Source organism: Tachyglossus aculeatus, chromosome 2 (assembly GCF_015852505.1).
Source record: "Tachyglossus aculeatus isolate mTacAcu1 chromosome 2, mTacAcu1.pri, whole genome shotgun sequence".
NCBI lineage: Eukaryota > Metazoa > Chordata > Mammalia > Monotremata > Tachyglossidae > Tachyglossus > Tachyglossus aculeatus.
Genome location: NC_052067.1, coordinates 51048003 through 51071726, shown reverse-complemented (window position 1 = coordinate 51071726; position 23724 = coordinate 51048003). Strand labels below are relative to the sequence as shown.

Below are 23724 nucleotides of genomic sequence, written 5' to 3'. Positions count from 1 at the left end.
CAAAGCACTGTTCCAAACACTGGGGGGGACAAGGTGATCAGGTTGTCCCTCGTGGGGCTCACACTCTTCATCCCCATTTTACAGATGAGGTAACTGCGGCCCAGAGAAGTGAAGTGACTTGCCAAAAGTCACACAGCCAATAAGTGAGGGAGCCGGGATTAGAACCCATGACCTCTGACTCCCAAGCCCGGGCTCTTTCCACTGAGCCACGCTGCTTCTCAACACATCAACCAATTCTGTTGCACTGTACTTTCCCAAGCACTTAGTCCAGTGCTCACCATACATTAAGTGCTCAATAAATACCATTGAGTTGATTTGATTGGGCCCAATGGGCTACAGTTTAGTCGTGCTCACAAATGCCTGTTACAGACTCCAGCAAACTGTCACCTCCAAAGACAATTTCCTGGCATCCTTGGAGAAATCCTAAGCCAAGTCAACCCTTTCCTTTGCCTGGAATCACTACAGCCCAGCTTGAAAATGGATCTTCTTGGACCCCAGCTGGCAGGACGGTGTCCGTATTACACCTCAATCTCAGCCAGCCGGAAGAATGCTTTACTACTTTCTTTCAAAACGGTGAGGCCATTAAGATAAATTAGGGTAGAGGTTTGAAGAGCATCAATTCACTGAATACTGTATATTAAGGTCTGCTTTGTAATGTTCTGTGCCTGGTTTAGAAACCCAGGAGTCACTTAGGGCCAAGTTCTTGTTGGTCTTTGGAGTACCCTGTATCTTCTCATATTTCCATTTGGCTAACCTTCAGTGTTGTGGATAATAAGATTTTTATCACTTCAATTGGGAGGTTTTCCAAAAAATATTTACGCCTGTTTCTTTTTGATTTTTTTTCCTGTTGGCTCTTATTTCACCGCAGCAGCCTAACAGACTGACTTCGGGATTTTGAGATGCCCTTACTCCAGCCGCCCATTTTTATCAAAGAGTAATCTGGACTCGCTAAGACCCCTTCCTCAAGAGAGTGGCTTTGGCATGTAAAATGGTGTGTAAAGAGAGCAGTTACGTAAAATGCAGTGTGCTGTTGAAGAGCCTGGAAGCCAACTGTAGGCAGCTTCAGTTTGGTGTGACCACTGAAGGCTGTTGAAGAGTGAGGAGACATTACAGGAATCCAGGGAACAGGATGGAGTCCAGTGAGGAGGCTATTGGGAGTCTAACCAGCATATGAGTTCTTTAATCAGCTAGTGGCTTTTGAGTGGAAGAGATACGTTGGATCTGGGAAAAGTTTGAGAGGAAGACGTGGAAGGATGTAACAGTTGATTGGATGTGAGAACTGAACTCAACTGAATGTCAGCGAATAGCTCGCGCCTTTAAGATGCCTGAACAAGCCAACGCCACTCCAGCACCCAGGAAGGGCTCAAAAAGCTGTGACTGAGGTACCAAGAAGGACGGTAAGAAGCACAAGTGCAGCCCCATGAAGAGCCGTTCAATTTATGAGTACAAGAGGCTCCCACAGGTTCATCCCCACCCTGGCATTTCATCCAAAGCCACGGGCATCACGAACCCTTTCCTCAATGATCTCTTCAAGCACATCACCTGCAAGGTGCCCTTCTTGATGTTCTCCAACAAGCACTCGACCATCATGTGGGAGACAGCCCCCCTAAAATCACATCTCCTCCCCTACTCATCTTTCCTTCTGTGTCACCTATGCGTTTGGATCTGTATCTCCCAAATGTTCGATATTCACCACACCCTCAGCCTGACAGCACTTATATACATATTCCTAAACATTCCCGTTTCCCCTATTTGTAATTCATTTTTATGTCTGCCTTCCCGACTAGACAGTGAGTTCCTTGAGGGAAGGGATCGTACACTGTACTTGCCTAAGCACATAGTACACAGTGCTCTGAACATGGCGAGTTACAAGGATGATACCCAGGTCAGGGAGGAGATAATGTTATTGGCAGAGACGGGAAAGTTGGGAGGGGATTTAAGCTTAGGAGGTAGGATGAGAATTTCAGTAATCAGACATGTTGAGTTGGAGAACACCTTTCAAATAATATTCTTCACATAATAGGTGCATGAACAGTGCTCTACAATACACATGGAGTACAGTGTAGGACACAGTAGGCGCCCAGTACAGTTCTCCGCATTTAAAATAGGCCCAGTTCAGGGCTCTGAACACAATATGTGCTCAGTAAGAACTGATGATGATGATGAATGTGTACATTTATCATCTGATCCATTTGTTGATAAACTTTCATTTTGGATGCTTTAACTTTTGATTAGAAAATGAAAAATATTGTATTTTTTTATGGTATTCGTTGTGCGCTTACTATGTGCCAGGCACCATTCTAAGCACGGGGGTAGACACAAGATAATGAGGTTGGACACAGTCCACGTCCCACTCAGGCCCGCAGTCTTAATCCCCATTTTATGGATGAGGTAACCGAGGCACAGAGAAGTGAAATGACTTGCCTGAGGTCACACAACAGACAAACGATGGAGCCAGAATTGGAACCCAGGTCCTCCGACTCACAGACCCGTGCTCTGTCCACTAGGCCACACTGCTACTACTTGAAAAATCTTTGAGTGGTAACACAAATTTCTCCTTCAAAGTCTCCCAATTCCCTCCCCACCCCATGTATTCTCTCCCAGGGCTTAGTATAGTGCTCTGCACACAGCAAGCACTTAGTAAATACTATTACTACTACTGAAGTGTTCAGGGCTACTGAACTGAAGTTGTTGCCAACTTGTACTTCCCAAGCGCTTAGTACAGTGTTCTGCACACAGTAAGCACTCAATAAATACGATTGATTGATTTACCCCCAGCTTGTTTCGACACTGAACCTCAATGTCTAGAGATTTGTTGAACGCCTCCTTCACCCTCCAGCGTGATATTTTGGCTATTTGTGCCATTTCTGGTCCTGCTGTTGCACTCACCACAGTGGAAGCCGAAACAGTTTTTCCAGAACTAATGCCACTGCAGCACAATGGAGGTTAAGATATTGGCTTGCCAAGAATAGCCATGAGTAATCAGCACAGAAACATCTGTATTAAATAAAACACTTCCTGTTGGCATTGGTCTAAATCTTGACATTTGAAAGCCCTGCGAGAGACAGACACTGCTTTCTTCATCAGAACTCTTCACTGGAGGCAAATGACAAGGATCATGATTTTTCCCAGACATTCTCAAACACTACAGAAAACTCCAATGACAATTCAAAGTTGACAACAAGGAAAAAGGAAAAAGATGGATCTATCCTAGGAAGGGAGAAAATGGATCCTTTCTGGTCATACAGTGATCTTTTAAGGTCTCAGAAGCTTCTTTACTGGTAGTAATTGGCCTGAAAATTATGGATTTATCTTCTCAGCCAAAGTTAAAGCCGACTCTCTATACCACTAATAAATTGCGTGTGGTGGGGGGGAGGGGGGGTGTATATGTGTGTGCCTTTTTACACATATATCCTCGAGCAGCTCCATCAGCACAATCTTACAGGCTCTACTCAAAAGCAACTGTCAAGACAGGATCATCAATAATGAAGTTCTGGAACTAAATATGTCTCTTAGCCCTGAAGCTAGCCTCACCTTGAGCCATCATCATCAATCGTATTTTTGAGCGCTTACTGTGTGCAGAGCACTGTACTAAGCGCTTGGGAAGTACAAGTTGGCAACATATAGAGACAGTCCCTACCCAATAGTGGGCTCACAGTCTAAAAGGGGGAGACAGAGAACAAAACCAAACATACTAACAAAATAAAATAAATAGAATAGATATGTACAAGTAAAATAAATAAATAAATAAATAGAGTAATAAGTATGTACAAACATATATACATATATACAGGTGCTGTGGGGAAGGGAAGGAGGTAAGATGGAGGGATGGAGAGGGGGACGAGGGGGAGAGGAAGGAAGGGGCACAGTCTGCGAAGGCCTCCTGGAGGAGGTGAGCTCTCAGTAGGGCCTTGAAGGGAGGAAGAGATCCTCCCTCCACTGGGTAAGATCTTGGAGGAGAATGAGCCACAGCCGGACACCCAAACAGCTACTGTTTGGAAACCTAAAATTGGGATACCGAAAGAAAGGAATTGTTGGCCACCCACCTCAGCATCAAAGAGAAAGTTTAAGGCAGTCAATCAGTTCGTCCCATCCTACTTCACCTTGCTGATCTCCTACTACAGTCCGGCCCGCAAACTCTGCCCCTCTAGCACCGACTTAATCACTGCGTCCTGATCTCGTCTACCTCCCCACCAACCCATTTTCCAAGTCCTCCCCCTAGTCTGGAACTCCCTTCCTGTTCATATACTCCAGACTGCCTCCCTCTCCACCTTAAAATAATTATTAAAGTCTCATCTCCTCCAAAAGGCCTTCTGTGCTTAAGCCCTCTTTTACCCAGCTCCCTTTCCCTTCTGAGTTGTCTACACACTTGGATATGTGACTTTTGGGGATTTGATATTCACCCCACCCTTCACCTCACATCGCTTATGTAGATATCTTTAAATAATATATTACAAATTGTTTATTTATATCAATGTCCATCTCCCCCTCTAAACTGTAAACTCATTGTGGGCAGGGAATATGTCTGCCAATTCTGTTGTTTGGTACTCTCCTAAGTGCTTATTACCGTGCTCTGAACCTAGTATGTGCTCAATAAATACCATTATGATGATGATGATGATGATGTCAGAGGAAATGCCAGGGGAAGCAGTGTGTCAGTGGAAAAAGCTCGGGCTTGGGAATCAGAGGACATGGGTTCTAATCTCAGCTCCATTGCTTGTCTGCTGTGTGACCTTGGGGAAGCCCTTTAACTTCTCCATGCCTCAGTTACCTCATTTATAAAATAAAATGGGGATTAAAACTGTTAGCCTCCTGCGTGACAACCTGATGACCTTGTATCTACCCCAGTGCTTGGAACGGCGCATAGTAAGCGTTTAAGAAGTACCATAATAATAATTATGATACTGCTGAGGTTAGACCAGCATGGTGCAATGGTATCAAGGAAGGAGCAGCTCATTTTGAGTAAAAGTTTCAAAAAGATGGAGAGATAAGAAGGCAAGAGGAAACACACCACTTAGTATTGCAAGCATCAAACCTGACAGCCCAACAAGGGACAGTGTTCTTGTGCAACGGGATGGTCTTTTCAGTCACACACACCCTCGGAGGTGAATTTCATCAAAAGCAATATCTTCTTTGAGTAGAAAGGATATATATCTATACCTACATGCACATGTTCATACATGCTAGCTTTCCATTGAGGGTGTTCTGGAAAGAGTGCAAAGGCAATACTTTGAGGCCAAGGATCTTATTGACTAACTCAGAATGCTCTACCATGCCCTTAATACAGAGTTTCACAGCCAAAAGCACTATTGATTGATTGATGGCAGATTGCTCCCCAGGCCACAAAGATAATAATAATAATGCATCTATTAAGTGCTTACTATGTACAAAGCTGTTCTAAGCATTGGGGTGATCAGGTTGTTCCACGGGGGGCTCACAGTCTTAATCCCCATTTTACAGATGAGGGAACGGAGGCACAGAGAAGTGAAGTGACTTGCCCAAAGTCATACAGCTGGCAATTGGAGGAGCCGGCATTTGAACCCATGACCTCTGACTCCAAAGCCCATGCTCTTTCCACTGAGCCACGCTGCTTCTCAAGATGTAAAAGGAATACTGGAGTAGTGATTCCAGCTTACGAATATTCCAAAAGGAGGACTCTGGACATACGATAGCAGGTTTATCAAAATGCATGAGTGGAATGTACAGTGCTCTGCACACAGTAAGCGCTCAATAAATACGATTGAATCCCCTATTGAGAGTGATGGGGGAGGCTCATTCCTTCCAATTCTGAGGCATTCTGTCAGGGTGGGCCGATATCTGGGCATGAGGCTCAAGGTCAACCACAGACTGCCAACATATGGGTCAGCATTGAAGTGCTTGAAATGGATTTCCGCCTGGTGCATTTCTCCTTCCCTGCACCAAGGCATCTGCAACTTACGTTATTGTGTTCTCTATTATACTGTAAGCTCCTTGTGGGCAGGGAACATGTCTACCGATTCCACTGTATTGTACTCTCTCAAGTGCTTCGTACAGTGCTCAGCCCACAAGAAAGGTCAAGAAATACCACTGGCTGATTGCCAGATTCTCAAAGGACTGAGTAGCTGAATGGCAGAGCCAACATCTCCAGAACCAGACCCGATGGTGAGATCCCGCACCTGGGTATCAATGGAGAATGCCTGGACTTTTCCTGAGTGCCTCTCACTCGGCAGATGCTCAATCATTTCTTTTGACTTCCATGACCTCCATTTCTTTCCTCTGGGAAAATGGGAGGGGTGGCACTCTTTGATCACTTATTTAGCACTTACTGTGTGCAGAGCACTGTACTAAGCGCTTGGGAGAGTACAATACAACAATAAACAGACACATTCCGTGCCCACAGTGAGCTAGAGGGCACTTCTAGGGATACATACTCCTGCTGCCCCATGCCTCCTGGCTATAAGGCTCTTCACCCTTGGCTATAAGGCTCTCCATCACCTCGCCCCCTCCTACCTCACCTCCCTTCTCTCCTTCTACAGCCCAGTCCGCACCCTCCGTTCCTCCACCGCTCACCTCCTCACCGTGCCTCGTTCTCGCCTGTCCCACCATCGACCCCCGGCCCACGTCATCCCCTGGGCCTGGAATGCCCTCCCTCTGCCCATCCACCAAGCTAGCTCTCTTCCTCCCTTCAAGACCCTACTGAGAGCTCACCTGCTCCAGGAGGCCTTCCCAGACTGAGCCCCTTCCTTCCTCTCCCCCTCGCCCCCCTCTCCATCCCCCCATCTTACCTCCTTCCCTTCCCCACAGCACCTGTATATATGTATAAATGTTTGTACATATTTATTACTCTATTTATTTATTTATTTTACTTGTACATATCTATTCTATTTATTTTATTTTGTTAGTATGTTTGGTTTTGTTCTCTGTCTCCCCCTTTTAGACTGTGAGCCCACTGTTGGGTAGGGACTGTCTCTATAAGTTGCCAATTTGTACTTCCCAAGCGCTTAGTACAGTGCTCTGCACACAGTAAGCACTCAGTAAATATGATTGATTGATTGATTGATTGATTGATAAGGAATAGATGTTACAGGGCTCAAATTCAGTTTTCGCATTCTCACTCTTTCCCTGTTTTTACTGGTATTTGTTAAGGGCTTGCTAAGTGTCGTGCACTGTTCTAAGCTCTGTATTAGAGAAGCAGTGTGGCTTAGTGGAAAGAGCACGGGCTTTGGAGTCAGAGGTCATGGGTTTGAATCCCAACTCCACCATTTGTCAGCTGTGTGGCTTTGGGCAAGTCACTTAACTTCTCTGTGCCTCAGTTGCCTCATCTGTAAAAATTGGGACTAAGACTATGAGCCCCACCTGGGACAACCTGATAACCCTGTATCTACCCCAGTGCTTAGAACAGTGCTTTGCACACAGTAAGCACTTAACAAATACCATCATCATTATTATTATTATTGCACTATCTGCAATAGACAATTTTCACTGTCAGTATTCCATTCTTTGAAGGAAGAGTTTTATTCAACAATAGTGTTCCATCGATCAATCAATCAGTCATATTTATTGAGTGCTTACTGTGTGCAGAGCACTGTACTACGCACTTGGGAGAATACAAAACAACAGTGTTGGTAGACACGTTCCTTGCCTAATTCAATTCATTTTCAATTCAATCATATCAGTGCTTAGCAGAGTGCCTGACACACAGTAAGTGCTTAACAAATGCCATTATTATTTGAGCGCTTACTGTGCACAAAGCCATGAACTAAGCAATTCAGAAGAGTACAATGCACCAACAGACACATTCCCTGCCCACAGGGGGCTTACAGTCTAGAGGGGAAGACAAACATTAAAATAAATTATGGATTTGAACATAAGTGCTGTGGGGCTGAGGGTGGGGTGAATAAAGGGGACATATCCAAGTTCTCAAACTAGAGTCAGGCGACAAGAGGACATTTAAGCCATTTCTCTTTGGATGTGTTTCTTCCTGGCTTGACCCAGAAAAGGGGGCCTCTGGGAAATCCTGGCTAATGTGGCACAACATTTGGGTCTGTCCCTTCACTATCTTTCAGTGTGACTTCCATGTTGTACTTTTGCTAACTGGGGCCCTGGGTGCCGATGAGACTCCATCACCAGAAAGCATGGGATCACTTGTAGCACAGGCATAGTAGATAGAGCACAGTCCTGGGAGTCAGAAGGTCATGGGTTCTAATCCCGCCTCTGCCACTTGTCTGCTGTAAGACCATGGGCAAGTCACTTCACTTCTCTGGGCCTCAGTTACCTCATCTGTAAAAAGGGGTTTGAGACTGGGAACCTCATGTGGGACAGGGACTCTGTCCAACCCGATTTGCTTGTCTCCACTCCGGAGCTTAGTATGGTGCCTGGCACAAAGTAAGCGCTTAACAAATACCACAATCAATCAATGGTACTTATTGACTGCTTACCGTGTGCAGAGCACCACACTAAGTGCTTGGGAGAGTACAATACAGCTGGTAGACACAATCCCTCCCTAAAGAAGCTTACAGCCTTCCGAAACTACTCAGCAGTTGACCTATCTGGTAATGCTAAAACAGCCACCCTCGCCTGAATACGTCCTGCTCTGAATCTCAGCTTTTCTGGCCATACTCTATCGCTTTGGGAGGAGGGTACAGTAATTAGCTTGTTTCTTTTTCAGTTGTTGTCATTTGTTTGTGTTCTATGTTTTGTTCTGTATTACTCGCTTTTGGCTTCACGCCTGGTTTCTCCAAGAAAGAAGAAATGACCTCCAAAACCCTAAAGAAGCCACTCCGAGAAGCATATTCAGTGACAGCCTACCGAATAGGTGAGGACTTAGTGATGTTTGCTGCTGTAGAGGTCTCAGGAATACTCTATCCTATAAAGCTATTCTCTAGACCAGTCATCTCGCTTTGGGTACCATTGGAAACAGGGGAACCAGGAAGAAGAGTGTGGACGACTGAGCACGAAATACCACCAGCATGGCAAAAACCATGGTCGAATATACCTCATCCCTCACAAGAGCACTGACATCGGAGCAAAGCTCATCTGAATGGCAAGGAGCTAAGAAAAATCACTACTGTACTTTCAAGGCCAAAGTGCAAATGTGCAAGTTATTCTCTCAGAAACTCACACTAGAGATGCAATCTCGCTGACGGCAACATGATCTTGAAACTAAAGATGGCTAACCCAAATGGTCTCCCCAAGGAGTTTTGGAGAAGGGAGGCAGGAAGGAAAGGGAGGTAGCTAGTCAGAGCATGTGGAAAAGTCCAGGAAGGGGAGGAGAAGGAGGAGGAGGGAAAGGAGGAGGAGAAGGAGGAGGGGAAGGAGGAGGAGGGGGAGAAGGAGGAGAAGGTCTAAGGGGGCCTGACAGGCTCTGGTACTGTGCTCCTTTCCAAGCTAGGACTTGAGCCTGGGAACAGGTCACCCAGGCCAGACAGCGGGGAAAAACGGTGAGGTGTCCCATCCTGAAATCAGGCCAGAGTTCCAGTCCCCTCCCGGGACCACGTGTCCCTGAGGCACTTCCAGGCAAGCCCGGGACCCCCAGCGGCAAAAGCATCCCCCGAAGAAGTGCTATCTGCTGCAGGAGATGGGGCATTTCACGGTCAAATGGACAAAAACCTCCCTTGGCAAATAGCTCGATTCTCAAATCCACGTTTCGTTGCATGGAAGAAAAACAGAAAGTAGCAAGTACCCAAAGTACAAGAAAAAGGAGAGGATGCCATTCCTGAAAGTCCCCAGGAATATTACTCCGGGTTGCTCCCCCGGGACATCTGAAGGGCAGACTTGCTGACATTGCCTCGGGTGGGTCTATGATACTTAAACTAGAAAGGGTGGGTATAATCAAGCCAAGAGATGGGCAGTACACCCAGCTACCTTACCTGGCATGAGAGCGGTCGGCTGAGCCGCGGTGTCGGAACTCAAGCAGAGGCGGCCTCCTTTGGCTAGCCTGTTGCAGAGCAAGGTGATGTGTTTCTTCAACCGATTCGTGTCCTTGGGCATGATCAGTTGGCCGGAGAGGTTCAAGGCCTGTTCCTTTGAGTTCTTGGATAGGCATGTTTTCAACAGGTGAGAGATGGCAGCGTCCACAGTTTCTTCCCAACCCTGGTCAGAGATTCCAATTTGCAGTTCATTAGTGTGGATCCTTGATTTTACCTTGATCCACTGTCCATTCTTAACAGTTCCCGTGAGGCTAAATTGAATCGCTTAAAAGATCCCTTAGTATAGTAATCCTTACGGGAAGAAAAAGCTGGGCTGAGGGAAAAGTTCTGTAAAACTGAAATACTACTAATAAAGAAATGTGCATGAGGCATCAATGCTACCGCTTTCAAAAGAGGAAATCAACGGAGCCCACCTTGGGGGTCCCAACCTCAATGCCGGATGGCCAATTGGTGGATAGCAGCCAGTCGAAGAAGAAATTTCATAATTAGTAGCACTTACTATTGTACATATTTCAATATTTTTCTCCTCAGTTAGAGTGTGAGCTTCCTGTGGCTTTGCTATTCTGTTCTAACTGGAGTACCCTCTGTGGATGCTACTATCATTATCTCTTTTGCTGGGGAATTTATTAAGCACTCATTGTGTGCCAAACACTGTGCTAAGAGCTGGGATATATAAAGGAGAATCAGATCAGGCAAAGTTCCTGTCCCACACAGAGCTCACCATCCATTTTGCAGATGAGGAAACTGAGGCCCTGAGAAGTTCAGTGACTTGCTCAAAGCCACACAGCAGGCAAATGACAGAGCTGGAGTTAGAACCGAGGCCTCCTGTCTCCTATGCTGGTGCTCTTTCCACTAGGCCACGCTGCTCTTGTGGGCTTTCAGTAGCTGGGATCATTTTAGCTTCAGGCCAATTCCTCCTCTCTCTAGTAGGTTCACCCAGACAAAAAAATGTATCATTGAAGCAAATGAGTGTAGCATGTAAAATCATTTAAGTAGATATGCCATTATATTAGGACAAATTTCCTTTCTTGGCCAACTCGCCGAGCTAGTCAAATACTATGTCATGTTTAAGTATTTGGTATGATATGTCTTTAATATAATGAGGCACAGTGCCAATACCACAGAAAAATTGCCGTTGGACTCCAGAATTACTATGTGCAGGATAGAAAGTGGAATACCAAAACTCTGGATTCTTTTAGAAAAGGACTCTCTCTCCTCTTAAATTCTCCAAACCACATCTCTTCAGGACTCAAAGCCCACCAAAGAAGCCTTCTCCTGGTCAGGTTTGGATAGAGATGCAAATCTCTTTGTTTATTTATTCATTTAATTGCTTGCTTTTGTTTATGTCATTTGTATATATACTCCCAGACTAACCTTTCTGTGCCTCCATCTCTGCTCTCTCCCTCTGATCCCTTGCTCACAATCTTCCTCCTATCTCAGTTCTCCCTAACTTCAGAGCCCTCCTGAAATCCCACCTCTTCCAAGAGGCATCCCCCTTTCACTTATCTCCTTCTCAGGTCAAACAAATCCAACAACCACCAAGGCCATTATGCCTATATACCTAACATATCGTAACACTGATGTTTACTTCGATTTTTGCTGCTTTACTCTCATATTTATCTTGCCATTCTCATGCTATCAACAACTGTAAGTATATTCTGTAGCCTGCTTCCATTATGGATATGTCCTTGTACCTCTTCTGGTTCCCCTTTTAGATTGGAAGGTTCCTGTGGACAGGGACTGAGTTTTCTACTTTTACTGTATTCTACCAACCACTTTGGAGCAGTGCTCTGCATACAGTAGGCCTTATTTATTCTATTTTTTTTAATGTACTGTGCATTTGACAGTTTGCGCTACTTGTCTCCCCCATTATACTGTTTATTCAAGGGCAGACACCATTCTTTTGAATGTTTGAAGCGCCTAAAAGGGGGTTTCTGCCCCCCACACAGTGGGTGGTCAATGAATTTGTCAGGGCTGATGCTTGCTATGGTCACCTAGTTCTGAACTTCCATCACAGAGGCTCAGGGGTCTGTACTGAAACTACAGAGTAACCCCCCCCTCCCTTCCAACCCACCTCGCCAGGGTGAACCCCTGTTTCCTGCGGATGGTTGGGAATCCCCTTTAACAACTGTTAGAATTGGCTGTGACTGTTTGGACCAGGGTTTCTATTATTATTATTATTGTTACTATTATGCAATGGGCTTTTATTATTACATTTGTTAAATGCTTGCTATGTGCCAAGCACTGCGTTAACCATTAGGGCAGATGATAATGCATTCAATCAATCAAATGTATTTACTGAAACTTGCTGTGTGCAGAGCACTGGGAGAGTATGATATAACAAAGTTCACAGACATGTTCCCTGCCCACAGTGAATCAGATTAGGCACAGTCACCCTCCCATATGGGGCTCACAGTTAAAAAGGGAAAAGAACAGGTACTTAATCCCATTTTATGTATAAGGAAATTGAGGCACAAAGAAATGAAGTAACTTGACCAAGGACAGATGCCGGACAAGAGGCAGAGCCAGGATTTGAATCCAGGTGGCCTGGTTCTCAGATTTGAACTCTTCGCTACTGCTTCTCTTCCTGCTGCTTCTCTTCCCAGAGCGCTGCTGCTTTTCTTATGTTTCTTTTCAACTTACTAAACTCCACTATCTTTCTCAGTATGTTCATCCTCTCCCCACTTTGCGGTTGTAAACACTGTGGAACAGGGACAAGATGTGATTCATAGTCCACGTAATGCTTCCCATTGCTTAGTAGAGGGCTTGGTTCATACTCAGTGCTCATCATATTTGAAAAATAACCAGAAAAATACATTTTGCTGATGATGATGAGGAAGGGAAGTTAATTTTATGACAAAAGAGATAGTTTTAGAAAATGGAGTTTGCAAAAATCCACTTCATCAACCCAGACATAAAGATTTTGTCTGGTCTTATTCAAAAATTTCCCACAATCTCTCTTTGCTCTTCCCAACTTCCCAGCCCGGCAACTTTAGGGACCTAGGGACTTAATGGACAATTTCCCTACAAATGATGGTGGCCGTGGAAAATTGATCTTCCGTGATAAACCATCCATTCTGCTTAAGAGTGGGTGAAGAAACCTAAGTGCTACAGGTAGCTGTCGGATGGACACGACCTGGGAAGGTAGAGCTGAATTAGGGAATGCATCCTGGAGAAGGTGAGTTTTCAGGAGGGCTTCAGAGATGGGGAAGAGTGTGATCTGGCAGATTCAAGGGGAGAGAGAATTCCAGGTGGGAGAGAATGTGTGAACAATAGCTGATGGGAAAGACAAGAGCAAAGCACAAGTTAACAGTACAGGCTAATTTAGGGAAGGATGGTATTTCTCAGTGGTATTTATTGAGTTTTGCTCTGTGAAGAGTACACTACTAAACTCATGGAATATCACAATAGAGTAATGTGTACATCCCAAAATTTGAAAAAGTACTTGACACATCGTAGGGACTTAACAGATGCCATAAAAAAAAAAACAAAGAATAAGTAGGTAAGTCCCAGCCCTCAAGGAATTTAAAATCTGGCTGGGGAGACCCAAATAAATAAAATAAATTACAGGCAATAATAATAACAATTAATGATAACTGTGGTGTTTGTTAAGTGCTTACTTTGGGCCAGGCATTGGGGTAGATACCCCAATGGGGTATCTTGGGGTAGATACAAGGTAATCAGGTTGTCCCACGTGGGACTCACAGTCTTGATCCCCATTTCACAGGTGAGGTAACTGAGGCACAGAGAAGTGAAGTGACTTTCCCGAGTTCACATACCAGATAAGTGGTGGAGCTGGGACTAGAACCCATGTCCTTCTGATTCCCAGGCCCATGATCTATCCACTAGCCCACGGTCCTTCTGTATATACGGAACAACCATATGTAAAAATATTGCATATGTGCTGTGGAGACAGGGTCGGTTGACTAGCAAAATGCTTAGAGGGGAAAGATTCAAGTGCATCATGAGGCAGTGAAGAGGGAAGCAGAATGGGCAGGTGAGAAATTAGTCAGGGAAGACTTCCAATAAAGAGTGTGAGCTGGAATGGAGTGGGAGAAAGGAGCTAAAGAGCAAGAGGGTGAGAGGGCCTGTATTCAGTATTTGGCCTTGAGGCCAAAGGTAAGATAATTCTACTTGTTGTGGAGATCAGGAGGTAGTCATTGAAGGTTTTTGAGAAGTGAAGACACATGCTGAACAAGGTATTAAGAATATGATCTAGGCAGTAGAGTGAAGTATGGCCCGGAAAGGGGAAGCGGCGGGAGACGGGGAGATCAATGGGAGTCTAGTTGGGAGTACCTGGACCAAGGTGGTGATCGCTTAGATGAAGAAGATGGGGCGGATCTGGGGAAATGCTGTGCCTCAGTTACCTCATCTGTAAAATAGGAATTAAGTCTGTAAGCCTCATGTGGGGCAGGGACTGTGTCCATCCTGACTGTATCTACCCCAGTACTTAGTACAGTACCTGGCATACAGTAAACACTTTACAAACACCATTAAAAATAAAATAAATTGGATTTACCACCTTTTTTTTTTACATTGTCATCTTGGATGGTAGATTGTGTAATTTATTGTTGTTCAGTACTTCACAGTTATTGCTCTCTATGTGTCTTTTATCCTCAGCTAGACTGTAGGCCCAATGTAGGCTAGTTTAATTTGTGGCAAGTAACTTTTAACTGCATAGCTTGTAATTAGCCCCAGGACTTAGTCTGGTCCTTTGCACAGAGCAAGGGCTTAATGAATATTACAACTACCACACTGAGATGGAAGCTTGTCGAACTTGTAATTGAAATAATGCACCCTGGATAAGATGCACTAATTTCAAAGGGCCTCCATGGAAACTAAGAAACCACCATTAGAGCCAAAGTGGCTTGCTGAGGAGGGCATAATGGGCCACTTGGAAATACTAGCTGAAAATGAGCCTGTTTCAAGGTCTACTAAATGTTATACCCTTTAGCTCAGGTCAAAAAGACTGAGAGCAAATGGGAGCCAATTTCCAGATGATTATGCCTGAGTTTCTTCTGACTAGCGACCCTCCTAATGAGGCTAAGTAGGTCTTTGGCTTCTGGTGAAAACTATAAATGACAACAAATTAGCTAACTTTTGCCAGTTTTCACCTACACCCCAATCCCAGAGTAGTGCTCCTGAGGCACAAACCACCACAAACCCAAAGGAAAAACACGGGGGCTTGTCTCACCCATGTAGAGGAAACCACGGAGCTGAAGTTTGGAAGAATCTAGCAAAACTACGGCCTGCTTTCGTCTCTGCTACTTACAAGTTGAGTGAGCTTGGATAAGTCCCTTACCTTTTCTGGGCTTAGATTGATTGATTCCTAAATCAGTCAATCACTCAATTAATGATAGTGATTAAGCACTGTTCCAAAGACTTGGGAGATTCAAGTAGAGTAAGGAGACCTGACCCTGCCGTTATGGAGGTCCCAGTGTAGTGAAATTCCTCAACATAGCTTTGAGGCTTATTGCCCTAAAAGGCCTAAGAAATACCTAATAATAATTATGGTATTTGTTAATTGCCTACTAGGTGCCAAGCATTGTGCTGAGCGCTGGGGTGGATATAAGCAAATCAGGTTGGACACAGTCTCTGCCCCATGTGGGACTCACAGACTCAATTCCCATTTTGCAGGCGAGGTAACTGAGGCACAGAGAAGTGAAGACTTGCACAGCAAATGTCCCACAGTAGACACGTGGTAGAGCCAGGATTAGAACCCACAACCTTCTGACTCCCAAATCCAATCCACTATGCCATGCTGGGCAGAGAAGCAACTGTAAATAGTCCAACTTTTTTCATCAGTTGATGAAACTCTCAAAACATTGCTTTCAGGGGCCAATCTTATTGTTCCAAATGAGCGCCAAACTTTGGCATGTCTTCCAGTCAGAGTGTAAGCTTATAATGGAAACATCACCACATCCTATGCTGTAGAGGTTGAGGCAAAACGAACAAATGCCATAATTTCACTGATTAACCAAATTCAAATCAAGCTCGGGAAAAGAGGCAGGGAAAGAGGTCATCATAACAGCCAGATGAGCCACTGTGAGAACCGCCTTGGCTTCAGACCTGCCTTAGGTTCCATGTTGAAGACAAATCAGGATCTAGATCACTTATTTGAACAACTGCACAGAGATAAAAGTTATTATATTTGACGTGAGCGTTCTGTATCTCAAAAGAGCAATGCTGAACCTATAAATCCTTAACAGTTTCATATCACTACTAAAATTGTGGGAAATTTAGGTGAGACATGATGTGTAACATTTTCTAGGAAGCATATGTCAAGAGAAAAACAATAAATTCTTCACTGTCACTCAAATCACAAGAAGAAAATGACCGGTCATAACCTAGGAAGCAAACCCAGGTTTCTCTTAGCAATGTTCAGTGGTTTAATCTAGAGTACTAAAATTGATCAGAAATTCATTATTGTGGATGGTGTAAACTTAAAGCTCATTATGGGCAGGTATCATCTGGATCCCTGTACTGTACTCTCCCGAGGGCTTAGTATGCCCAATGCTCAATAAATACCAATGAACAGCACTGATTGATTGACTGACCGATTGATTCCTTAGTCGGTACAGAAAAGAGGCCAACTTTTAATGGAATTCTCACATGTGTTACGCCCTGGTAAAGCTTCCGGCCTGTCAGTCCGAAAAATCTTCGTCAAACAAAGGCAAACTGCCTCAGTGGCCGCAGAAGAGCTGAGCCCCAGGATAAACAGAAAACCCAGACAATACCCCTCTGCAAATCCCGATACTTGATTCTTTCAGCGAGCTACAAGTTATAGTGTATCAAGAGGCTGCCGTCTGACCTGCGTTCCAACCCTGACCTGTGAGTTTCGGTCCTTAGAAACACAAAGCGGGTCATTACTTTAATCAGCGCTAAACCTGGATGGAGGCAGCGCACTGAGGCCTGCTGCCAAGAGGCACTTCTGAAGAAAATGTCCACGGTGGGCAATCAGGTTGATAATGAAGATTAGAGGGGAAGGCGGTTCAGACAGGGAGGTCTCTGGCCACACAATCTATTACTCGGCTCCCGAAGAATTACTCAGAATGGGCTTCTCAAATGGGGTCACTAGATAATTTCAGTGGGCTAGCAACAAAAGAACCAAATGTCATTTTCAAGTATTTCATTAAGTTTACTAAGCTCACTGACCATATGCACCTGGGCTTTAAAACACACAATGGCCTCAGTTATGCTGGGGAAGTTGAGGCTGCAGGCGCAAAGTGTTTTTGAAAACCATTCCCGAGACAGGTGAAAACCTCTGGGGTCACCACAGAGACCATCACCATCACGATCAATGGTATTTACTGAGCACTTACGATGTTCAGAGCACTGGACTAAGTATTTGGGAGAGCATAATTCAAGACCAAGATCCCTGTCACACCAAGATTTTCTACATAGAACCTGGAGACCTGGAACTCACCACTGGGCTGGCCAGGAAGAGTGGGTATTTTTTTTTATGGTATTTGTTAAGCGCTTACTATGTGCCAGGGCAGATACAAGCTAATCAGGTTGGACACAGTCCAAGTCCCAAATGGGACTATTCTCCCCCTTCTAGACTGTGAGCCCACTGTTGGGTAGGGACCGTCTCTACATGTTGCCAACTTGTACTTCCCAAGCGCTTAGTACAGTGCTCTGCACACAGTAAGTGCTCAATAAATACGATTGATTGATTGATTGACTATTCGAGTCATCGGTCTTGACCACTCAGGAAACAGCATGGCCTAGTGGATAGAACACGGGCCTGGAAGAAAGAGGACGTGGGTTCCAAACCCGGCTCCGCCACTTGCCTGCTGTGTGACCTTGGACAAGTCACTTCACTTCTCTGAGCCTCAGTTACCTCAGCTGTAAAATGGGGATTAAGACTGAGAGCCCCATCTGGGACAGGGACTGTGTCCAACCTGATTAGTTTGTATCTACCCCAGCGCTTAGTACTGTGCCTGGCAGAAAGTAAGCACTTAACAAATACCGTGATTAGTATTATAAAGAGTTGAAATGAAATTTATGGCTTGCTGCTTTTCCAAGCAGGAAGACAATGCCCATTCATTCCCAAATTTAGGAAGACAGGGTCCAGATGACATCTTGACTGGTCTTGGGCCTACTTTGCGTCATCCTGGGGCCTCCTTCCCAACCTGACTTGCTCCACTCCCGTGGGAGGCAGAGCAGTAGTTGCAGCGTGGATAATTCATTCATTCATTCAATCGTATTTATTGAGCGCTTACTGTGTGCAGAACACTGTGCTAAGCACTTGCTGGGAAGACTGCAGTTAGGGCAGTCACCGAGCCTCTCACTGTTATATTTTGACTCACAAGAACTCCTCAACTGCTCTTCCAGCCGCAGCACCCTATGGCTTTTGTTTCAATAATAATAATAATAATAATGGTATTTGTTAAGCTCTTACTATGTGCAAAGCACTGTTCTAAGCGCTGGGGGGATACAAGGTGATCAGGTTGTCCCACGGGGGGCTCACGGTTTTAATCCCCATTTTACAGATGAGGGAACTGAGGCACAGAGAAGTGAAGTGACTTGCCCAAAGTCACACAGCTGACAATTGGTGGAGCGGGGATTTGAACCCCTGACCTCTGACTCCAAAGCCCGTGCTCTTTTCCTCAATCATTTTGGTATTTGTTACGCGCTTACTCTGTGCTAAGCACTGGGGCAGATACAAAATGATCAGCTCAGGCACAGTGTCTGCCCCATATTAATCCAAATGCTGGGATTAACGTGATAGCAGTTTGGATGGAGAGGAAAGGATGGATTTTAGCGATGCTGGGAAGGTTGAGCCGACAGGATCTGGCCACGGACTGAATGTGTGAGAGAAATGAGAGAGATCATCAATCGTATTCATTGAGCATTTACTGTGTGCAAAGCACTGTACTAAGCGCTTGAGAGATCCAAAATGCTATCACATTAATACAGTCACTTATCCTATCCCACCTTGATTACTGCATCAGCCGCCTTGCTGACCTCTCTGCCTCCTTTTCTCCACGCTCCGGTCCATATACTTCACTCGGCTGCCCAGTTCATTTTTTTTTTTTTTTACAAAAACATTCATTCCATGTTTCCCCACTCCTCAAGAAACTCCAGTGGTTGCCCAACCACCTCCATATCAAACGAAAACTCCTCACCATTGATTTCAAAGCACTCAATCACCTTGCCACCTCACTATACTACTCTCCTACTACAACCCAGCCCACACGCTTGGCTCCTCTAACGCTACCCTTCTCCCTGTGTCTCAATCTCATCTATCTCACCACCGACCCCTCGCCCACATTCTGCCTCTGGCTTGAAACGCCCTCCCGCCTCAAATCCGACAATTACTCTGCCTCTTCTTTAAATAAAGCCTTACTGAAGGGAAATCTCCTCAAAAGGCCTTCCCTGACTAAAAGCTCCTTTTCTCTTCCCCAACTCCCTCGAGCGTCTTCCTGACTTGCTCCTTTTATTCATCACCCCTCCCAGCTCCATAGCACTTATGTACATATCTGTAATTTTATTTATTTATATTAACGCCTGTCTCCATTTCTAAAGTGTAAGCTTGTTGCTGGCAGGGAATGTGTCTGTTAATTGTTATTTTGTACTCTTCCAAGCGCTTCTAAAAGTGCTCTGCAAACAGTAAGTGCTCAATCAATGCAATGAATGAATGAATGAATGAGGATAACACCAAGTTTCTGGGCCTGGGAGATGGGGGAATTGTGGTGCTATCTACAGTGACATGAAAGTCAACGGAAGTCAAAGTTTGGATGGGAAGGAAGGAGTTCTGTTTTGGACATGTGAAGTTTGAGATGTCGGTGTGACACCCAAGTAGAGCTATCCTGAAGTCAGGAAGGAAAGTGAGACTTCAGAGAAGGAGAGAGACGAGGGCTGGAGATGTAGATTTGGGAATCATCTAGACTGTAGACCTGTTGTGGGCAGGGAATGTGACTGCTTATTGTTCATTCATTCATTCATTCATTCAATCATATTTATTGAGTGCTTACTGTGTGCAAAGCACTGTATTAAGCGCTTGGGAAGTACAAGTTGTTGTATTGTACTCTCCCAAGTACCTAGTACAGTGCTCTGCACACAGTAAGTGCTCAATAAATATGATTGAATGAATGAATATAGACGTGGGAGTTGAAGCCTTGAGAGTGAATGAGTTCTCCAAGGGAGTGGGTGTAGATGGAGAATAGAAAGGGACCCAGAATTGAGCCTTGGGTGGGGCGCAGAGGAGGAGCCCACAAAAGAGATGGAGAATGAGCAGCCAGAGAGACAGGAGGAGAATCAGGAGAGGAAAGTGTCAGAGAAGCCAAGGTTGGTAATTTTTTTTTATGGTTTGGTTAAGTGCTTACTATGTGCCAGGCACTGTACTAAGCCCTGGGGTAGATACAAATTAATCCGGTTGGACACAATCCCTGTCCCACACGGGGATCATAGTCTTAATCCCCATTGTACCGATGCGGTAACTGAGGCACAGAGAAGTGAAGCCACTTGCCCAAGGCCACACAGCAGGCAAGTTGTGGGTTCAGGATTAGAACCCAGGTCCTTTGACTCCCAGAGCTGGGCTCTATCCACTTGGCCACACTGCTCCCCAGGAGAAGGGAGTGATTGATGGTGGTGAAGGGGAGCCCGTTGTTGGGTAGGGACCGTCTCTATATGTTGCCAACTTGTACTTCTCAAGCGCTTAGTACAGTGCTCTGCGCATAGTAAGCACTCAATAAATACGACTGAATGAATGAAGACAGCTGGGAAGTTAAGGAGGATTAGAGGCCACTGGATTTGGGAAGAGGGAGATCACTGGTGACTTGAGAAGCTGAGCTGTCTAATGGATAGAGCATGAGACTGGGAGTCATAAGGACTCCACCACTTGTTTGCTGTGTGACCTTGGACAAGTCACTTCACTTCTCTGTGCCTCAGTTACCTCATCTATAAAATGGGGATTAAGACTGTGAGCCTCCTTTATCTAACCTGATTAGCTTACATCGACCAAATGCTTAATACGGTGCCTGGCACATAGTATGTGCTTAACAAAAACCATAAAAATACAAAGCTTTCAGAGAGGGCAGTTTCTGTGAAATGAAGGGAGATGAAGCCAGATCAAAGTGGGACAAAGAGAGAATTGGAAGAGAGGAGCTGGAGACAGGAGATAGGGTCGAGGAGGGGGCTTCTTTTCGGATTGAGGATGTGAAAGCAGTGTGGAAAAAGCCTGTGGAGAGCCAACAGCTGAAGATGGAGGTCATGTTGGAGGGAAGAAGAAAGGGGGCAAGTGCTTTGGTAAGGTGTGAAGGAAAGGGGGTCAGAGGCACAGGCTGAGGGGGTGGATTTTGAGAGAAGGCAGGGGATTTCCTCTTGAGATACTACTGGAAAAGATGGGAGAGTTGAAGGAGGAGGGAGGAACTGGGAGGAGCAGGGGAGATTCTCAGTAAAATAAGTGGCCGGGTCATTAGGGGTGAGAGTTGGAGGAAGCAGGGGGACGGAGAGGAGGGAGTTGCACATCTGAAACAACTGGCGAACACCTGGACGTGGGAGTCAAAAAGGATGGAGAAATAATGTTGCCGGGCAGAGGAGAGGGCAGAGTTAAAGCTGGCAAGGATGAACTTGAGTTGGGTGAGGTCGGCCTGTTACCTGAATTTCTACCAGCAGCGCTCTGTAGCTTCTGCACAGGAGCAAAGGAAGTCAGCGGTGGAATAATAATAATAATAATAATAATAATAATAATAATAATAATAATGTTGGCATTTGTTAAGCACTTACTATGTGCCAAGCACTGTTCTAAGCGCTAGGGTAGATACAAGGCAATTAGGTTGCCCAGGGGCTCACAGTCTTAATCCTTATTTTGCAGATGAGGTAACTGAGGCACAGAGAAGTTAAGTGACTTGCCCAAAGTCACACAGCTGCCAAGTGGCGGAGCCGGGATTAGAACCCACAACCACTGACTCCCAAGCCCGTGCTCCTTTCACCAAGCCATGCTGCTTCTCTGGAAGTGTGGGTTAGTGAGCTGTGGTTAGTAGTAAGAGATCAACAAAGCAATAGGGGAGCGAGTGAGTTGAGTTCAGTAGAGAGGTGGGGTTGAGAGTGTTGATTTGGTGATTAAGGGATGATAGTTTGGGTTTGGGGACTAAATAGAGCAGGAGGACTTGAGAAAACTGGATGAAGTCAAAAGATTGGAGTGTACTCATTACTGGGCCACCACCTCCTCAGGAAAGCCTAACAAGGAGATCTATTTTGGTTCCATTTGAATTACCAAATCAAATTCATTCAATCATATTTATTGAGAGCTTACTGTGTGCACAGCACTGTACTAAGCGCTTGGGAAGGACAATTCAGCAACAGCTAGAGACAATCCCTACCCAACAATGGGTTCACAGTCTAGAAGATATCTAGAAGAGATGATATTCCTTCACACCCTTGGGTTCCATGATCAATCAATCAATCAATCAATCAATGAATTTATTGAGCGCTTACTGTGTGCAGAGCACTGTACTAAGCGCTTGGGAAGTACAAGTCGGCAACACATAGAGAAGGCCTCTCACATTCTCCAAGCAGTGAAACCCCAGTTTTTAATCTTGCTTCGAGTCTCTCTTTCATCTAACCGTAAAATGTTATTTTAAACATTTCTATCATTCTCTTTTGGTTCCTCTAAATTCTCCACGTTGAGCTTCAGCTTTGGGGTTCCTCAGAGAACTATGTTCCCAGACAGATGTCTGATCGATGCCGATTATAAAGGGCGAAGGAAGGTTAGCATTCATTCATTCATTCAATCGTATTTATTGAGTGCTTAGTGTGTGCAGAGCACTGTACTAAGCCCTTGGGAAGTAGGAGAAGCAGCGTGGCCTTGTCGATAGAGCCCGGGCCCGGGAGTCAGAAGGACCTGGGTTCTAAACCTGACTCCGCTGCTTGTCTGCTGGATGACCTTAGGCAAATCACTTCACTTCTCTGGGCCTCAGTGACCTCATCTGTAAAATGCGAATTAAAACTGTGAGCTGTGGAATCAATCAATCAATCAATTGTATTTATTGAGTGCTTACTGTGTGCAGAGCACTGTACTAAGCGCTTGGGAAGTAGAAGTTGGCAACATATAGAGACGGTCCCTACCCAACAGTGGGCTCACAGTCTAGAAGGGGGAGACAGAGAACAAAACCAAACATATTAACAAAATAAAATAAATAGAATAGATATGTACAAGTAAAATAATTAGAGTAATAAATATGTACAAACATATATACATATATACAGGTGCTGTGGGGAAGGGAAGGAGGTAAGACGGGGGGAGGGAGAGGGGGACAAGGGGGAGAGGAAGGAGGGGGCTCAGTCTGGGAAGGCCTCCTGGAGGAGGTGAGCTCTCAGTAGGGCCTTGAAGGGAGGAAGAGAGCAAGCACAGTGGAAGCACAGTGGTCAGGCTGGATTTCTTTTTCTTGCGCAAAAACAACACTCATGCACTCTCCAGGCAGCCCTGGTTTTGCGGCAGCTGGCTTCCGATCCCCGGGATGGCTTTATGCCAGCACACAATCTAGCGAAAGCTTTTATGTGGGCCTGGAGTAGAAGCACCAAGCCACATTTTATGGCCAGCCCACAGAATGAACAAATAGCCCACAAAAAAGTGCCCAGAGTAGGAGCAGCACAGCTTTAGTAGATAAAGCACAGGCCCGGGAGTCAGAAGGACGGGGGTTCTAATTCCAGCTCCGCCACGTGTCTGCTGTACGACCTTGGGCAAGGTGCTTCACTTCTCTGGGCCTCAGTTATCTCATATGTAAAATGGAGATGGAGACTGTGACCCCACGAGAGACAGGGACTGTGTCCTCCTAAATGACTTGTATCAGGCAGAAACTCCTCACCC

General features: G+C 45.2%; 1 protein-coding gene across 2 annotated transcripts in view; it reads right to left on the bottom strand.

The window, feature by feature from the left end:
* The window catches only part of BBS9 (Bardet-Biedl syndrome 9), a 478097-nt gene that overhangs the window by 61477 nt on the left and 392896 nt on the right, over positions 1–23724 (bottom strand). For both annotated transcript variants that reach the window (XM_038771136.1, XM_038771144.1), the window contains exon 21: positions 9849–10071. In XM_038771136.1, the coding sequence (XP_038627064.1) occupies positions 9849–10071 (223 nt within the window). The remainder of the gene's footprint in view (positions 1–9848; positions 10072–23724) is intronic.